Source organism: Eurypyga helias, unplaced genomic scaffold (assembly GCF_000690775.1).
Source record: "Eurypyga helias isolate BGI_N326 unplaced genomic scaffold, ASM69077v1 scaffold8954, whole genome shotgun sequence".
NCBI lineage: Eukaryota > Metazoa > Chordata > Aves > Eurypygiformes > Eurypygidae > Eurypyga > Eurypyga helias.
In genome coordinates, this window is record NW_010248161.1 from 1 (window position 1) to 20,699 (window position 20,699).

The 20,699-nt window shown below is 36.6% G+C and overlaps 1 protein-coding gene across 1 annotated transcript; it reads right to left on the minus strand.

The window, feature by feature from the left end:
- Window positions 1-1,813: 1,813 nt before the first annotated feature.
- ANXA10 (annexin A10) lies at window positions 1,814-20,039 on the minus strand (the record flags this gene model as incomplete). Its single annotated transcript, XM_010150966.1, has 11 exons — window positions 1,814-1,882; window positions 2,582-2,704; window positions 4,760-4,818; window positions 5,447-5,542; window positions 6,956-7,049; window positions 7,168-7,221; window positions 10,421-10,500; window positions 11,164-11,254; window positions 13,062-13,175; window positions 17,413-17,507; window positions 19,958-20,039. Coding segments are annotated over 11 exons (957 nt in total), but the record flags the coding sequence as incomplete, so codon positions are not given.
- Window positions 20,040-20,699: the final 660 nt, after the last annotated feature.

The window sequence follows — 20,699 nt, forward strand, 5'->3', positions numbered from 1 at the left end:
GTCCCGCCCCCCGACGGCGTGTGGGCGGGTGCGCCTCAGGGGGCCTGCGGGGTGACAGCGTCGCTGCCGCCGTTTTGTGACAAGCTCCTCAGAGGTTTCCCGCTCTGCGTGGTGCGAGGGATCCCGGGGACCTCCTTCGGAGGGAAGCAACGCGTGAACAAGGCGTTTGCAGTTGAAAGAGGTAGCCTTATTCTTGTTCGCACGAATACAGCGTTAAAACGAGGTGAATCCATAGTGCTGAGGTGCGGCTGTTGTTAGCTACCTCTGACTGCAGTTGCAAGGTCGTAGTACAACTTAAGCTCAGGGTTTTGTTATTGGTGACGAGTTGGGATAGTGCTCATCTCATTCTCATTTTTTTCCTTGGTTTATTTTTTCTCCCGGAGCCGTTGCTTGCCCAGTTCTGGGTTAATAGCATTATCCACCTGAAATACTTTGTGATGTGTCAAGCTCAAAGAGGGACTCAGCTGACATTTTAGGTTTATTGCAAATCAATAGATTTGTAACGTAATACCAACATTTGGGAAGAACCAAGATACACTTGGTGCTATCTTCACAGGCTGAGCGAAGGGACAGGTGCACCCAGCAACCTGTTGTTGAACAAAGCTGTGCTTTATTCAGCCATACTGAGCGATACGTGCAGAAAGCACCTATTTTAAAAAAAAACCCACGCATCAAATGGCTGTGTGAAGTTGGAAACCTCGTAGCTGCAGGAAAATACCAAAGAGAGTTATTTTAGTGAATATTACTACGTTTTCCCTTAGTTATGTTTGTTTTCAGAAGAGACTGACAGGAGGTACAAACATGGGCTGGCAAGTCCCACTGACAGGCTGCACTGAATAGGCTTGGGGTGTTGAAAAGCAGCATCAGGTTCTCCTGCGGGACGGGGACTCAAGGCTCTGCTGCCTTTCCTCACTGGGGTAGGACCTGCTGTCACCAGATGTTGTTTGACTGCATGTGTGGGCATCCCGAGAGCGCTGCATCTTTCAGTCTCCTTTGGAGGTGCAGTGTTCCCTATCACTAGTCAACTCCTGAATTATACCATCAGGGGCATCCTGGAAATACGTCCGTGCTCTCAAGGTCAATGTTCAATTAATGATTAAAATGAGGGCGGTGGAAATGGAATTTCAGAGTTTAATCCTTTGGAACTTCTCTGCTCAAAGCTACGTAAAAGCTTTGTCTTCCAGGCGTTTCCAGTGTGGGGCATTAAATCAAGAATGGTTTGGGGTACTTGATTCTCATTTTTTATTTCATTTCAAATAGAAAAAGGGAAATGCCATTGCATGTGGGTTAAATGAAAGAGAATACAAAAACATTCTTTGGTGATTGACTGATAATAGCATGGGGCAGATGCTTAATTTGATAGCAACTAAGGCCATAATGTTCAAGAGCTAAAAAATGGGGCTTAAGAAGTGGGAAAGAGAAGAAAAAGATTACTTAAAGGGAGAAATCATGCTGCTAAAAGTAAAGCAAAACTTTTCTCTCCAGTGTGGAATTGAATAGGTTCTTTGTCTAATGTTTGCGATGTTGCGAGCCTAAATGATAACTATATGCTAACATGGAGCTATTTTACTAATTGCTTCATTAATTTATATTAATTGTAGAAACAGAAATATTAATTAGCTCTAGGGAAAAAGAACATGTTCCTGCCAACATTTCTTCCTGTCTCAAGAAAGATTTAATATTAGCAAATGTATAGCACTGATTTTTCAGTTGTATGTAGTATAGGGATCTCTTACGCTTAACACATTTTGTACAGCTTCAATTTCTATTTAAAATAGATTTATACAGCCTTCAAAGTTCATCTTCTTCTTCCTTAATAATCTTCGGCATCACCAGCACAGATAGCAAGTAAAGCACTCTCATAATGCCCTGAAGCAAAATGCTGCAAGAAAAAAAATTAATATTTCTGCGACGGTACATTTTCTTACATTTCTTCTTTTGGTGTGTGACAGGGACTAGACTGATGTTGTAATGTTTTGTATATTACAGTGTTTTCATAAGGATTCTAGGCCAAGCTGGGGTGTTTTCTTTGATTGGGCACCTAAGAAGAATCTACCTTTGAAAGGTTGTTCAGTACTTCTCAAGTTCAATACCAAAATATCATGAGCAATTTCTTACAGTTACAGCACATTTTACAGTTGGATTATAGCAGCATAGCAAAGGTAAAGTGTCTTAGCAAGAGTCCTATAATTTATAGTTAAGCAGAGTCAGAGTTCTGTCTTAAGATACAGAGCAAGAGTACAAGAGGAGTAGTTTTTCTAAAGATTGATACTACCTAAGTGCAAGGCTAAACCCAGATTTTTATCTCAATTTTGCACAAAAGTGGTATCACCCTAACCTTGCAGGACAGTGTGGAAGAAGATGGTATCAATTAGTGTAGAAACTATTCATGCAAACTGTTTTTCAGCATACATTGTCCTGCCCTGTTTCTATCCTCCTCGTGAGAATTCGCATTGCTTTTCTTTTTATGTTAAAGCAAGTGATGGAATGGAGATTAACCCTCTTTATTTTTCTGGTAGGGCTTGGCACTTTCTGTGTTGTTGCCAGTGCTGAATATATGCAAAAGTGTGTAAGAACTTACTTTAATGTCATGAAAGAGTGATTTCCCATATCTCTCTTTGTATCGCTGTCGTATATTCATCAAGTCAATCTCACTCCTGGCGATGAGAATCCTTATAACTGTTTTATTATGGAACCCAAAATCCTAAAAAACCAAAAAGATGATGAGTGGAAACTTGACAGTTGAACAATATGTATTTGCCTATCTGTATATGCTCATATTAATGTTTAATAGATAAGCCAATTAATTAGACTACTCATTAAAATATCCTAGATTTTAAGAGTCTAAGCATTCAAAGATTTTATTCTACAGCTCAAATAATAGAATTGGTGTTACTAATGTTACTGAATAACAGAGATTCCCCACATACCAGTGTTTTAACTATGTGCTTTTAAGAAGAAAAACCTGATGAAGTTGTGTCAGTAGCCCTAGGTACTGAGTTTGTAAGTAGGTGTTGTGACTGTTGTTGTGGGGTCAGTTCAAACTATTCAGAAGCCAGTAATCTGTTTCACAGAACTACTGCCGAATATGAATTCAGTGAAATTTTTAGCTCTTCATTTAGAATTTACATAGCTTGTGTTCAGGTGTGTTTTAACTGTTTCTAGATACAGTTTCATATTGTGTGGAGAATGGGGACATCTAGAGGCAATAAAAGTAATCCAACCAGATTCCGAGTTGGAGCGACTGATGACCAAGTTAGATTGTCTAAAGATAAATCGTAATTTTATCGATGGGCCATTGATATTGAACTCTTGTTCCTCAAGAAACAAGTAATGAGATATGTTAAAAAGCTGCATATAGAGAATTTGATACGTATTTGATGGATAGATTAAAATCTTTCTTATAAACCATTATGGACTATGATTTCAAGCATTAAGTTGGGTTTTATTATATTGAATTACAAATGGACGTATGAAAAGCTTTTGGTATAAACTGAACATAACTTGGCTGCAAAAGCAGACGCTATTTTAAATTCTTGCATTTCTTTTGAGAATTATCTGTGCTCATTAAGGCAATTTGAGAAAACAGAGTAAAGTATTATTTAAACCAAAAGGCAAATGTTTATTCATAATAATTAAAAACTTTTTCCTGCATCACATACATAATCTGAATAGAATATGGACGTAAGCTATATATGTGATATTTCTTAAAATTAAAAATGAGCTTTAAAATTGAAAAGCAGTCGTGAGGCAGGACTTATGAGAAACATCACTTTTCCTGATCGCTGGCATTTCTTGGTACTTTTGGCAAACCTTTTTCGTGCCAACATGTCAGAATCCTCTTTTGCCCACTCGGGCAAAATAACTGCCTCTTCCTCTCAGCCCCTGGGATTTTGCTTGGTTCTTTGCTACCACTATTGCTGGTTTAGCTGAGATGGGACAGCAGTAGTGCAACCTCTGGAAAAGGATACTGGGGCCCTCTTGAAGTGTTGCTGAAAAGTTTTGTTTGATGTTTCTGACTTGAATCTTATCTTTGCCATTACTGCTCTAAGATAATACTTCAGATTTGACCCATGGCTGGCTTTTATGGCCATCTTCTAAAGATTGAACTTGAAAGATTAAGCTTAATAGGTTATACATTATTTATATATAATATAAGGCCTCATTTTTTCACTAATAAATGAAAAAGAAGAGAAAATGTCTTCAGTTACCTCTAGTAGGAAGAATTTTTAGGTGTTTCTTTGCATTTACCCACATTTCTTTTCGGCACTCATTTGTTTTAGTATGTTAGCACTTACAAAGATAAAAGAGCCTGCATATATACATTGGGCCCCACAAAAAAATATGACAATTTGGTTTTATGTAACATTAATTTAGGATTTAATTTTTAGTGATTCTTATTAAATCTCTAGAGACAAAAATTGTATAGTAAGAAAAGTGCATATTGAGTTTTGCACAGCAGGGGGAGATATAATCCATAGAAAAAACCCCCATAGATTTCGATTTAAAAAAAAATAGATAAAATTACCAGACAGGTATTTTTTAAAGAATCTAAATTTTTAAACTGTTACTCTTAATCCTAACTGTTGCTTAGGATCTGTTGCTTTGAAATTTGTGTAGGCACCAACAGTTTTATAACACACAGTCACACCTTAAAGATTGAATGGACTCATCTGTAAGTACTTGTTTAAGAATAATCAAGCAAACAAAAACCTGGGAAGCTACGTTTTATGGTATGTGAAGAAGAAAGACTACTTACATGAATTGCATTATAAAGCCTGTAAGCAAAGTAGGAAGGCTTGTCCCGAACACAGAGAACTAGAAGAGAGGAGTTGCAACAGGTAAAGATAATATTGCTATAAAATAATTTCTATTGGCTTTGGGCTCCTTGAAATATAAAGATGGGTAGTGCTGTCTGAGACTCAGCTTGAAATTAAGCTGCCAGTTTTCACAAACAGAACTATATAGGTATAATTTCAAAACACTGGTACTTACTGCTGTTGCACAGAATGATTAATAAATATCAGTGAATATGCTCATGTGAAATCTTTGTATAAATGTTGTATCCTTATTCTATAAATGGAAAACATTTATAGAATGTTAAAGGCACATAGAGCTTGGAACTCGTTTTTATACCACTGAAGCCCTGAACACTTTGCCAACTATTTAATATGTGTAGAATCAGTTGGTAATGCAGTTATCATTGAACAAGCACTACTTCTGCTCAGTCAGAATCTAGTGCTGCACATATGCATTTTTAGATTTACACAAACATGGAAGAGTAGTTCAAATATTCTTTTCTGATTATCTCTGAAAGTTTAATTACACAATATAGGAGAGTAAAGTGGATAAAAATATCAGAAAAATAGTATTCTTGATGCATCAGAGACACCATACTAGATATTTATTAGATTACTGCTAGTATAAAATAATATTTTTGTATTACCTATTGCAACCAGTAATTCTTGAAAGTATCCATCATAACATTCATTAATGGCATCTACAATGTCTTGCCCAGAGATATTTTGGAACTCCTGGAAAACTTGGGGGGAAAAAAAAAATCTTGCTTTATTCTAGTTCATAATAATGCGCAACTTGCCCTTCTCCCTTCTCCCCCCAAGTACAGTAACTACTGAGTTTATTTTTTCCCCCTATTTATTCTCAGTATTTCATTTTGTTTGTATCCCCCAAGTAAGGCAGTCTAAATGAGTAGCTTGAAACCTGGCTTCCAGGATATTCTCATCCCTGGGTTCTCCAGTATACAATGAACACATGCCAAGCCTCTGTTTCGCTCATAAAATCTCTGTCTAGCAACCTCTGTTTGTGAAACTTGTAAGAATATCATGACATTATCTTTGCTCAGCTTGGCTAAAACTGGCAAGAGATTCACAGGTTGTGACAGGAAGCCATGGCGTGACATATGTTATGTCCATATCCAGACATGGACTATCTCTGGATAATGCAAGTATCCAGACTTACACACATAGAGGGCATGCTTACTCCTCAGGAAAGGAGGAAAATTTTCAACTAACTGGTTAGTACAAACCTTACGGAGGGCCACGTTACCCACAGAGACTTCAAATCTCTGTTACAGGAGGAGTGTGGAGCATAAGCAGGTGTGTTACATTATATGAATCCTATCATCACCAGCCTTACAGGACTCATGACAGAAGAATTAATTTGCTGATCCATGGCAGCAAAGCTACTGTTAGAAGCTGACATAAGACATACAGCTGGCTGCCTGGTGATAAACTTGTCACCAGACTGTTTTTCCACTGCAGAGCAGAAGAAATCTCAAACTTGTCAGCAGAGAGCTACAACAGGTATCTTTTCTACAGAGGAAGATCTGGATGGTCTCACATAAACTTTTTGTAATCTGTAATTATGTCTGATTATCTATTTAAAAAAAAAAAAGTCCCATTTCGTTTCTCTGTGTGTGTTCATTACAAGAGAGCAGTTGTGGACCCTGAAGTGCTCCCATCAGAAACTTTCTGGAAACTTCCAGGGAAAAGCTTCAACACGGCAATGTATTTTCATGTACAAAATAATCCAACTGCCTCTCACAAGGTGTTTTCACTCATAACAAAGAGTTACTTAGGAAAGATGAAGAAAATAGTTGAGAAAAATCTGCCTCATCCTGTTGTGTCGTATGTAAACTCAGTGCAGCCATAGGCCATGCCTTTGGTCATGCATTCTTCTCTCTGTTATTAGGCATCCAGATGTCTGTCTGTTCTACCTACAGCTGTCTGTAGTCATTAGGCAAAGTTCAGTTTTGCATTACTCCCAAAATCCCATTAACATCAGTGGGAGTCTGAGAGCTCCAGCAGTTTACACTTAGGTTTCAGGCTAATACCCTGCTGCACACTGAGCTTCTTGGTATGTAAACTATGGTTTAATTAGCAAGTGAGATTTTTCTTTTCCACTCTGTGTTCAAACAGCCAAAGAGCTGGATTACCCATCCACAACTGCTGGTAACTCTTGTTGCAGAGAATCATTTGCAGCATGTTTTTGTGTTCTCCTGTTTTCTGTTGACATGCTTCCCATAGAATCTAATATACCAGGAAAAAAAAAAAAAGGCAAAATATTTTAAGTAAGCTCTAAATCACTTTTCAACATTTGTATTTGTTCTTTTTTTATGTTTGAGGAAATACATCTGACTGTATTTACCATTGCATCCTGAGCAGCTGTAGAGGGATCTGCATATCCTTCCATCCTTGTTCCCTGGAGAAAAAAAAGATAACATTTTATTCAAAAGTTAAATCCTAAAAGACTGTAGGAATATAAAGTTGTCTTTCTGTGAATCATAGAATCATAAAATGATAGAATGGTTTGGGTTGGAAGGGACCTTTAACATCATCTAGTTCCAACCCCCCTGCCATGGGCAGGGACACCTTCCACTAGACCAGGTTGCTCAAAGCCTCATCCAGCCTGGCCTTGAACACTTCCAGGGATGGGGCATCCACAGCTTCTCTGGGCAACCTGTGCCAGTGCCTCACCACCCTCTCCACGAAGAATTTCTTCCCGTTATCTAATCTAAATCTCCTCACTTTCAATTTAAACCCATTACCCTTTGTCCTGTCACTACAGGCCCTTGTAAAAAGTCCCCCCATCTTCCTTGTAGCCCCCCTCAGGTACTGGAAGGCTGCTGTAAGGTCTCCCTGGAGCCTTCTCTTCTCCAGGCTGAACACATGAAGATGTGTTTGTTTTCTTGAGATAACACCTATGGGCTTTTAAGTTGGATCATTGTATTCAGTGGTTGAATTTGAAATGGTAGAAAATATCTTCAAGTTGTCACATTATGTCTTTATTTCCTCTAAGCAGAGGAACTCTGAAATAAGAGGAAAAAATGGGGGAGGTGGATAAGCCTATCCTATCTTTAATTTGATTTTAAATAAGCTTTTATCTTACCATCACCATCCCACCACCACTTCCAGTATGATGGATGTTATATTGCTTACTATATGTAACTATCAGGTGAAAACAAGGTTAAAAGTAATGTTTGCCATTCACGGGTTATTCCTTATCAATATGCATATTGCCAGAAGTATCTTTTCTCAATTTTTTTCTCCCGGCACAAACCATAGGAGCAAGAACATCAAATATTGGAGATTTTGCTTACTCATAATCATTGTCTAAAATTAAAATCCAAGACTAGGAAGTTGTTTGACAACTTTGATACATAAACCACAGAAGAATAATTCTAATTTTCCCATACATTTAATATCTTTTCAGTTACACAAATCAAGCTGATATGCTTTAGTAAACACGCTATGATCTGAATTATATAGTTGCTAGAAAAAGAGAAGAGCACACAACTTTTGCAATTGCTTTTTTAACCATAATCATCTTATAAGGATACAAATCAGCCTTGGTTGCAGAACTGTTAAGAATCTCAAGCTGCATGTAATCACTCCCTTAATGATACGTGTTTGGAGCAATTTACTTTAGTTTAAAATTTACAGTAATTTTGCTCTATATGGGAAAGGAAGAATTATAAATATGTATTGGCTGTCAACTTGTAGAATGACTGATTTGTAGCTATTTCCTGTTAAAAATGTTAATTTGTATTTTAATTAAATTGTAAGAATGTCACACAGTGGAATTCCTAATAGGAAGATAAATTACATGAAACAAATTGTGCTGGAATGACTACATAAAGTAACATACATAGGAAAACAGGGAAAAAAAGACAGACAAGTGAACAGTAAAATAAGTTTAATAATAGTCCACATGAGTCAAATACCCACTTTCCCTAATAACAATTAACAGTGACTACTCTTGGCATAGTTTTGCTGGAGAATCCCATAATATGTATAATTATGTTTTAAATCGCAGAAAATGATCACATTTCAATACCAAAAAAAAAAAATTAGAATAAAAATCTGTTTGTCTCATACTAGAATATTAGTTAGCCTTAATTTGTAACTGTTAATTTTGTTAGGAAGGACTATAACCTGTAACTTATAACCTGCCTCAGTGTGGACATGAAAACCATAAATACCACACTATAGCAATTGAACAGTTTGCTGTCCATAAGCGAAGCACATTTACTTCTGTCAGTAGTTGGATGTGTGTGTTATCAATCCCATGATTTAATAAAAATCAAAGCAAAGGGTGTCTGAAAAAAGCATTAAAGGATGCATTGGAAATGTTGCTATAGAATAATTTTCTGTAAGTTGCATGGTACTAGAAATAGAAAGGATCTATTTTAATGAAATATCACTGAGTTCTAATATAAGACCATATCCGAACATGGATTATTCAGTTAACAATCTTCAGAAGTATACAGAATGACTAGGTGAAGTTGGAATTTTCTGCAACTCTTCTTTATCCTAGGAAAAATAAGAGTTAGATGCTTCTAGCTAAGAAGTTGCTGATTTCAGGCCATTTTATCAGTATCTGTGGTTTAAGAAAATAAGGAATAATAATGTAGTCTCAGATAATTTATTTAAAATTTGTTCTTTTGAGGAGTAAAATGTGTCCTGTGATTTTAATAATGGTGAGAAGTGAGGTTGACTAACCTATAGCTCTTCATTTTTAAGCAAGGAAGAACTATTATTGGGCAGGAAAAACATCCAACGGTAGAAAAAAATATCTCCTGTTTATAGCTTCTACATTTAAAACATCTGCTCTTTATCTCTTGTTCCTCAGTGAAGCCTGCTGCTACTTCAAATCTCAGTGAGAAAAACTTTTTCCCCAGACACACATAATATAAAAATACAGATATACTTTATGTTTACTGTTATCTCCTGCCAGTGCTTTTGTCATTATTTGTTATTCTGTTTTACAAAAGATTTTTAAGATAATGAGGACAGTGACTACAATGAGAGTGGGAATTCATCATCTAAGGATGGCCAGCTTTGTTGCATAAAACTACACGTTGGTAGAAGTGCAGAATTTGGTGTGTGATAGTGACAATTCATTTGCCTGCCTGCAAGCATACTGTGATTTAGCATATGCAGTAGCACAACAAACATAATGTTTCAACCAGAACTATTTAATACTGTCATTCATAGTCAAATGTGAATATATCTCAATTTTTACATAATGCCTAGGCTGGGTTATGAAATATATATTTTAACAGTGGAGAAAACAGAGCTTTAAAAATGAAAATCTCAATTGTGCATGCAAGTAGACTCCTTCTGAGATGAGACTGATTGAGCAGAGGGTCAGCGGCTGAATATCCAGGGACTTACTCAATAAAATAGTCTGTTGACCTTTGCTTTCATCTGAAAGCCAAAGTCAAAGCAGATGCAGAATTCAAGTTCTCTTCCACTTTCACCACTCTCTTAGTCGGAAATGTACCCCTATTGAACTAATTTTAACTACAGCCACCTTAAAATTTAAGACTTCACTAATAGTATCAAAAGTTACTACAGTATTTTAGAAACGTAAGTCATATTACTTGTTTTTACAGTACCTCAGCAAGGTTCATGAGTGTGTCTCTGAAGTGACCTGAAGTCTCAGAATCGATATCTTGTTGAAGATCATTATTATATTCTAGTTTAAACCAAAAACATATCATCTAAATCACAAATGAGCATGATCTGAATTGTACTAATGAAGATTAACAAGCAAAGGATAAATAAATAAATAGGGTGCAAATACTTGTCCGTTTTCTATGGGATTATTCCGCAGTAACCCATGTGGGTTCTACACAGACCAGCCGTGGGGTTAACAGGTCTGTCTGGGCCCTGCTGGGGGGCTCTGCCCTGCCAAGGGGCTGGAGCCGCTGCCCTGGCTTGCCTGTCCACCCATCCGTGGGCACAGCCCCACCACTGCTGCTGCTGGGTGGCAGTGGCATACTTGGAAATACCCCATCAAGGCAGGAGAGTGGAGCGTCCAGCCTGGGTAAGCACTTTTTGTAGGAAATCAGCTTATGCACTTTTTTGAATAAAGAGGGCAGAAATTTCTGAAAATCTCCAGACAGGGCTTCCAGGTATTTCCAATGTCATAGGCAGCAATACATCTCAAAAATACGATGTATATTCAACTTTAAACATTTTGCTTCAGACTTTTGTATACAGTTATGGGAGAGGAGAGGGGAAGGGAACCAGTTAGTACTGAGAAGTCATTTTTGTAGTTCAGTCCCTTCATGTGTGCTGGTACATCCAGAGGACACATAGTACGACTGAACTACTGTGCACTTGTACAATACGTTACGCATTAAGTAGGCTTCTTTCATCTGGAAGATCTCCATATTTGATCTTGAGGCCAATATGTCAATTAGACATTTTTCTTCTGTGTCTACTCCCTGTATGGAAAAAAGTAAATATGAAAAGATGTTGTTAGTAGAAACCATGGCTTTTAGAAGAAAGCAATGCTGAACTTATCAGAACTAATGAATGAATAGCAGCCTCTGCTGCAGCAATGCAGAGTGTACTTTCACATCGTCTACCTGTTGAATTAGAAAATGACTTTAAATTAGTAGTAGAACCCTGTGTTTCATATGTAATCTGAATTTCAGCATGTACATTAAGAAGTGGGGAATGAAGCAAGACTGGTGTTGACAGAAACACAATGGGAAGAATTTTATACCTTCAGTAAGGATTTAAGATTTGCTGAAAGAAATCAGATGTTAAGACTGAGCGTACATCTGCAGGAATTGTTGAGGCAATCTGAAGTAGATATAAGCACAACTATTATGTTCTGCTTCTATCTTCTTCTTTTTTTTAAATTTATTTAGGAATTACAGTCTGCAATGTCTACCGTAGAACTTGGTATTTAAGGGAAGCACATGGCCGTGCATGCAGTGCTGCAAATCACTATATTTTCCCACAGGATTTGAATTGATTTTATAAACTTGAATTGACATAAGATATGCTGCTTTTGATATGCACATGTGTAGCATTGGTGGGTCTTCTGCATTTGGGATAACAGGAGAACAGCCTGAGCCTGGAGACACGTATGGCCTGTTTTTTAATTTGATCATATGAATCCAGGTCAGTATAGAATACTGTCAGAAAGTTTAACTTTGAGCCATATTTAGAAAAAAATATAACTTTGTCAGTCTTGTCAATAATTTTAGTAAAAGTCATGCTGCCAGTGCTACCACTGATGTTTCACAATCCTTTTAATGCCAACTGTAATTAAAAATATATCAATTCTAAAAAGGGTGTTGGTTGAAGTGTCTGAAGGCCAAGAAAAAACAGTGGTTTTGTTTATTTTTGAGGGGATTCTCAAAATATGTAAGATAGATCACCTAGCTCAGAGTTGTATAATGTGTGTCTTATTTGAGACAGTGGACAGCAGCAAATATTCATGAAAATAAGAGGAAAACAATGTTGATCTCTGATACCCCTTCCATCTTCCAGGTATTGGCAATTTAGGAATTCCCTGAGAAGGAATTTGCCAAGGATTACTGTTTTCAAAAGCCAGCAATTGACCTGTTCTACGAATTTATTGAAGACCTTTATGAACTTGTTTGTGTCTTTGGCCTCCACAATGCCCTGCAGGAATGAATTTCACCATTTAATTTCATGATCTTTGAAAAAATACTTTTGCTTTTTTCAAAACTTAAGCTGTTTAAGGAGCACAAGCTCAGATCGTGGGAAGAAAAGGAAATATTTTCTTCAAAATGTACCATCAGTTCAATTTGTGTGATCATTGCTTTGTCACAGAGTAGTTTGTGTGTGTTTATGTAAAGACACGTTCTGCTAAAGAAGTAATCGGTCTTTTCAGAGGTGAAGGCTTAGTGCATAGCACTGGCTGTTCAAATGAATTTTGTTCATAACATACGAAAATACTGGCAGGATCAGGACTTTACATTTCCCTGTGTAAATATTTCTTCATTTACCGACTTTATCAAGGATGTTAAAGGGTTTGTATTTGTTACATGACAAGAATATTATTTATGCTGCTTTTAGCATACTAATGAATAAGCTTCATCTAACACTGTATTTCTGATGACCTATGTAGTAGGCTATTCCGGTGTGTATCTGGAATAAGTTTAACAGCCACTCTTCCAGCAGTTTATTGAATGTCAAAAAAATCAGTTTAACATATGTTCAGTATCGTAATTAGTGACTGTGACTCTAAGAAATTCTGAATTTGACAAGTACCTTCAAGGCATGCCAGAGCTCGTGGGCATCATAGGAGGCAGGTGGATACATTAAGCCAACCATGACTTCTTTGAAGTGATGAGAGAGATTCTCTTTTAGGTCTGTTACCAGATCCTTGAAAAGAAAAAGAAAATGCATAGGCAGGATTATTTCAATAGTCATAATTTATGAGGAGAGCTTAAAAAAAAAATTAGCAGTTTTCTCTGTAAATGAATGATCAACTGTCAAAGATGAATTCTGGCTAAAATTAAGTAACAAAAATATTCTTTGACATAGCATCTGGTTCTTCTCATAGTATGGGTAAGATGACAATAGACCCACAAGCCAGCAGACCACATAGGATTGTTGATTTTCGGTTCATTAGCACACAGAAGAAAATTCGGGGGTTGAAGTGGCACTGCAACTTAAAGGCTTGGAAATGTGAATACCACAGCAGAGCGTCTGCAGCTTCCCTTGGTGTATTCCCTGTGTGAATCTGTGGGAGCTAAGCACCTTTTGATGTCTAATGCATAGAACACTAGTGATTTCTTGTGTTGTTTTCAGTGTTACTCATAATGTGAATAATTTAAAAAAATCATCCATGTTGCTCCTACTACATAAAAATATCTGCTTTGGATTACTGGAAGGTGATGTGCAATTTCTATATAGATTACATTCAAACTGAACTCACTACTTTTGACAGATGCTGGGTGTATAAAAAGGAACCCCTCTCTTCCCCTGCATGTGTCTCAGTACTTGCTTGCCAGGTAGCTGAGTAATGGATGAGAGTTTGCTCCCCCCCCCCCTTCCCCAGTAGCATCCTTCAAAACACTGCAAATGCCAGAAGCTTGTTAGTTTTACTATAGATGTTTCTGATTAAGAGGATACTTGTGCACTCTTTTTTTTAATGTTTTGTGTACTGCACTAGGCAGCTGCCAGGTATGTTCTGACCTAAGTCTGAATTTAAAGGATTACCAGGAACCATGAAATAAACTGTTATGTTTTCAGAGCTGCATCTTTTTCAGGCCTGTACTTTGGTTTTGATACATATTTGAATATAATTAAATTTGTAGCTAGAGTAGCAATGAAGGAGGACATACACACATTAAAAATTAAGTTTATGATGAAGAAGCATATGCAGTCCTCAGCGAATGCACATTAGATACGTTTGACAACCACTAAATCATGACATGGAATAGAAATTAATTCATTAAGACGTTTCACTTCTGACAACATGCCTGTGGGAAAATGGATTAATAATACAAATGGATACTAATTAAAAATTAGTCCTGCAATCAGAACTAAGGGAAAGGAAGTATTGAAAAACTGGAAAAGGCAACTCTAAGTTGTCATTATTAACATTTCCTAATCATCTCTGCTAGAAGAAATCCTTGAAGGCTAATTGTAAGAAGGAATCTTAAAGCTTGTGTGTATGTCTGAATCATGCAGCCAGTTCAGGGTTTTCTTTTCATTTTTTATGTATTTCCTTTTCTAATATGTCACACTTTACATTTGTCCAACGAATGGGCATAGTAGCTACCATATTGAACAGACTGAATTAAAATTAAAAGGGTGGAGGATTAGACTGACAGGTTTACCATAGATTAATCTGGGAAGGCTGAAATTGTTATTGCCTAGCTGTCTTCTCTGTCCTGCAGAGCTTACCATTCATAAGCTGGGATTTTCAAATAGTACATTTGTCCAACGCAATATATCCATTAATACATATTACAGCCAGTGAAATGGTATCAAGGATGTGTGCTAAAGTATCTTCTGAAGTGTACACTGCAGATTAGCCATTTCAGTACATCTGCTGTCACAGGTGAGATGAAAATAAAAATCAACCTTCCCGTTTCATCTCTACCTAGAGTAGAGCTCATTTGTACTGACCGGTGTTTCCACATGGCAAAAGATAGAACTAGATGGGTTTTTTGGGAAAGTTGTCGAGAGTATCTTGATGTATCTTGCACTATAAAGTATACCCAGTGCTTAATTGATTCATTTAAATTAAAATTGTGAGTGCAAGATGTTCCATGAGTTTCAGAATTTTCTGTAGCCCATTGCTGGAATATAAAAATAGTTGGCTTTCCTTTCCTTCCTGTTATTATTAATAGTTTTAGAGATTGAAATTCTTAAAAATGACATCTGAGGCTTTCTTTGGCTTTTTTAATTCTTCTAGATCTTTAGGTCTGGGCCACTGGCCTTATAGCACTTCATGTTAACCAAAGCTGGCTGACAGAGGTAAACATTTAAAGGTGGTGTGGTTTTATAGGAATTCATTTATTTGTTTATATTTTTATTTTAGATTTGAAAAGAAAATCCAAATAGATCAGTGATGAGAAAGTGAATAATTAGTGACTATGAATACTAAATATGGCAAATCATAACTCCATTCCTGAAGGACATGTGGCAATTCTTTGCTAAGAAACCATTAGTGTTGTCTCTAAGTCATCTTCATATATCAGAGGGTAGAAATTATGATAAAAATTATATGGAGACTTTAAATGTTTTCCCTTGTTAAAATGATAGACACAGTTGAAACACTCTAGATAAGAGGTTAAAACTCCCCAGCCAGCTGCTATGGATGGTATAGAGAAGGAGCACTGTCCAGTAATTAAGGAGATAAATGAAGGCTTGAAAAGAATGGGCTTGGGTGCTTTACAATCACAGGCATCTTTGGGTAGCTTGACATGCTTTGGTTTTCTGTAACTAAAACTCAATGAGGAATGTTACACGGAGAAACACTGAACTTGTGTGTTTTGCATGTGTAACAGTAACCTAATAAATACCTCATAATAGAAAAACACTTAAAATCATTAATATCCACTGATTTCAATCATTGTCACAGTCTTTAGAGGGTAAGGATACCTGTGATTTGGCTGCTGTCCTTTTAGGGTCTATTTAAAACATACCCATTCAAGGCTGCATCTAAATTATCACTAACATTGTGTTTGATTTTTTTTATAGCAGTCCAGATAAAGCCAGTGGTCTCCTATGGGTGAGCAACAACACGAAATCAATTAAATTAAATTATTAAATCCAGCTTTTTTCCCCAGTTCTGTGAGAGTAAGGGGGTGTTTCAGCATATTTAGATGCCAACAGTTGTGAGGTATTTTGGTATACAGGCGGCACAAAGGATGTCTGTGGAAAACTGCTTGGCTACCCAAAGAAGAAAATACACTGTTCAACTGGTGAACAGACTGATGGTGTAACAGTTACCACGTCAGCAGTTAAAGTGTAGGTTTTTATCTAGTTAACTCTTAATTAGAGTTAACTAATTAACTCTAGCCGTGGCTGATGGCTGTGTGGTAGGAATTCTGCAAACTCATTGTCCTCATTCATGCTGATCAATTCACTGGCAAGCATAGACTGACCTTCAAGGCATTTCCCAGTGAGCCGGTAGTTTCTCAGGCTTTAGGAAAGGAAGGAAGCTGGATTTTATTTAGAATGTTTGGCTAGCTTCTACTAGGGAAAGGGCATGTCTGGTCAATTTAATCACAGCATTTTTCTCTAGCTTTTGAACAGTTTCATACAGCGCTTTTCATGACTAGATTTTAGCAGGTTTTTACAAATGGTGTTGTTACTATTTTTGCCCTTATATAGCTGGGGTAAACCAAGGAAAATGCAGGCATTGCAACTTTCCCAAAGTCATTTGCTTAGCAGTAGTAGATCTGGAAATATAATGAGGCTATCTATGTATGTGTATGTGTAAGAACTCGTATAACAACAATTACCTTGTTTTATACAGTAAGTATGGATAAAATGCATTTGAAATAAAGCCCTAACTTTTTATGCATTAAAATTTTTGAAACACCTTCAAAAAACTCATAAATTTAACAGCTCAGATGAGTATTGTGCTTAGCATATGGATGGGAATACATGGTATGAGGTCTGGGAATGTCGGTGCTTGAGATGAGAACATCAATCAGTGCATGAGTAAGATACAACTAGCTGTAATTTTTGGTATTGTGCTTTTATTTGGTGTTTCAACCCAAATACAATACTATTTTAGTAGGTATTCCAAAAACTTAAAACAATTAATGCAGAAACCCCCAGAAGTATGTACAGGAAGAGATAAGACTGACCAGAAATTCTGGTTTGTTCAATAGAGAAGAATGAACTATAGAAGAAGAAACTGTCCACATCCCTTTTTTTAACTTTGGGTGTGGCAGACATACTTCTACTGCTATATAAGTGAAACCATCAGAGGCATCGATAGTTACATGAGCAAAGTTGTGTGCCAATCTGTTGGTGCCAGCCAGCTGTCTGCCAGGCTTTTGGCTCCAGTGACTGACCTGAGAGAAGGGCTGACCGACCGCACCGGAGACAGCAGAGACAGGAGTAGCAGAAGTACAAAATAGCTCTGTCGTACCCTGCCATACATGTCTCTGTACGCCTCGGCAATCATAAGCCGCTGTGAATTGCAGCGCTGCGTTAGGATATCAATCAACACATCTTTTTCGCAACCTGTAAAGGAAACAGGACACACACTAAATTAACGAAGTGTTGTTATTTACTTACATTTGTGATTGTTCATGTTTTGTTCAAGAACATTCACCTATATTCTTTAAAATAATAGATCGACAAATCAATATCCCACTGGTATTTACCAGCATCAGTTGTATTTACTGTGCATATGTACCCTTCACTTGCTGGTGTAATACCAGCAAAAAGTGAAGGAATCTGTTATTATCAGATGTGTCACCATCTCTCTCAAGCCCAATGGATTTGAAAACATCAATAAAACAGATCGAGGCTTTCATCTGTTCAGAACTAGGCACACTAGCACAATTTGTGGCTAAGCCTGGGAAGGCATACTTGTATGCTCTGTTGATATTGATTGAATTGTCATTTCAGGACTAGGGATCTCCTTTATGGGGGTGACGAATTATGGTCAGACCATTTGTAGAAAAACTGAAAGATATATATTTTCAGAGGAACTATGTAAAATAAGTTATGAAGTTTTAAAAAATACCATATTTTAACCAATTTCCAAGACTGTTTTGTTGAAGGATACCCGGGATCTTTTGCTTGGCAGCTAGAGCATACTGCTAAACTTCTATAACAAATCAATATTTACTGATTATGAAAAAGAAGATAATGATTAACATATTCTGAAAATAATTTTATAATTCAAATATTTTTTCCCATCATCCAAAGTTGGCTATTGGTAATTTCAGATGGCTGAGCATTTTAATGACATTCCAGCATAAATATATCTCCATGTGTAAATCAACTGACTTTATCACACTTGCAGAAGAGGTGAATTAGGCTGGAAAGCACGGGGATCAGCTAGCAGCCAAATGGAGTGGCATAATCTCTCAAGTTTCTAACATTCATTATTAAATAGGCATATGTGTATGTTTTAGATACACATTCTGTACTTATTACAGAATCTTTGTTAGTCATTTTGTCATATAATCTATAACTGACAGGTTCCATTTCAAACAAAAAAATGTAAATGGACGTTGAATACGTATGTTTTTCTTCAAGTTGGCAAAGGAAGTCTGTATTTGCTCATTATACACCACATTTAGTTCTCTCTCTCCTGGATCATCTAGCCACAATTAGACCAGCTTTTTAGCAAGACAAGGATTTAACGTAAGTCTGATGCATTCCCATCAGACCCACAAAATGGAAGTGTTACTGAAACTGTGCATAAGGACGACTTCTTACTTTTCAGAAAATAATTATCACTAGGAATCTGCACAGCTGATTTAGTCTCTACAGTAAAAACTAAGAAGGGTTCAGGAAATATTTAAATCCTAAATGACTTTATTCATTTGTGTAATGCCACTGCTGTCAGTGGGACAACATATGTGACTGAACTGCCTCCCAAAAATGAATGTCGTGTGCAAGATTCTGGGTATGGGTGTCAGTTCCAGTAAAGGCTATGGAGACTTAAACTCCTCTGAAGATGAACTTCTTATTTTAACTATGGTCCCTGAAATTAGAACTTTGTTCCATGTACTTTGATAGGTAAATTAAAAGTAAGGTGGGTGCACTTTTATTTACAGTATTAAATTAAGGGAACTATCTCTGCATTGCCATGTCAGCAACATTGCATTAAAAGTACTGTTTGAAACTTAGCAAAATGTTTAAAATTTTTAATCTGTAGCCAGCTTAATCAAAAAGATACTTCAGATTCCCCTTGATCAATAATACTCATTGGGGTTCATTCAACATTAAGTCTGAGTCCTCACATTTCCATTAAAGAAACTGAAAACAGAATGCAAGACTTGGAGCTGTACAACCTTGTGAAAAGCTCAAGGGGAATAAAAATTCTGATACAGAAAACAGTTTTCATGTGAGGAAAATGTTTCAGATAGTAAACAAAACAAACAAACAAAGAAAAAATCAATATTCTGAGCCTCAGCAATACCAACAATGTTCAACAGGAAAACACAAAAATCTGAACTGAGAAAAACGCTTTGGTGACAAAAATTGGTTTTGTACATAGATTGCAAAAATTTCTCCTGAGTGAAAGATAATAAATTCTTTAAACTTTCTACTCCATTTATTTTTATTTCTTGATGGCTGATTAAAAGACTTAACAGTCCCGGGTAATAGTTAATTGTTGAAGTTACAATTAAAAAACTTTCCTTTTTGGCCTTCAATGTAGTGACATAAAACAGAATGCTTTTTTTTCTTATTTTCTCAAGGAAAGCATTAATTACCGTAGGTGTTGGTATGGATTTCAGATTAATCTTAATCACCACTTAGTTCCCGTAAGTGCAAATACATGATTTATTTGGACATCACCATTGTGTCTTATTGCGATACCATGAAGAATGAACAGATAAATGGTGACACTTTTAATTTTATCAGTTTTTATTTTGCCTCATTTTTGTTGTTTTATGAGAGCTTTCTGAAAGAAAAAAAAAAAAAGCTGTGTTGAAATGAGTCAAAATACTCACTAATTCCCTGTAGAGCTCCTCCTAACAACTGGGCATCCATAATGGGGTTAAAATTCGGAGCGGGAAAAATTGTTCCTTGTATCTGCTAAAGGAGAAAGCAGCCTTTAATTGGGGTGGTTCACATCTAACACTGCATGTAGAATTCTGTTGAAAACCAACAATCATAGCATTATATTGTCCTTACCTTACAGAGAACAGGATGCAAAGTTTTTATTTTATGAGACAGAACTTAATCTTGCCCTAAGCCCTAGGAAGACAGAACGTATTTGAAGAAGTTGCCCCTGGCATGAGCTAGGCCTGAAAAACGATACTAATTTTTTTTGCATTAAAATGTAACCACATTTTTGTTTCAATCTCCCAGCCTTATCTAAAAATATTATTTTATCTTTCAAATGTAACCTATGATATCTGTGACAGTCCTCTGTATCTATTTCTCATGGTATTTCTAATTTGAAAGGACTAGTGAGGAAGTGATGCAGGAGATCCGTAGGTTGCTTACAAACCTAGTGTTTTTTTTCAAAGAAACAATGTTACTGCTAAGTATGAGATGGTTTTCTGATAGGACATGTAGAGGCAAGACCACTTTTTTAGTTGCTTTGTAACTGATTAAATTACTGTCACTTCATTCTCAGCAATACCTTTTTTCATGTATTGTTTCTTATTCTTTTTAAAAAAATCAGTGAATAATAAACAGAACCGATGTACTCATTTTAGTAGAATCACAGACCCATATGTATTCAGA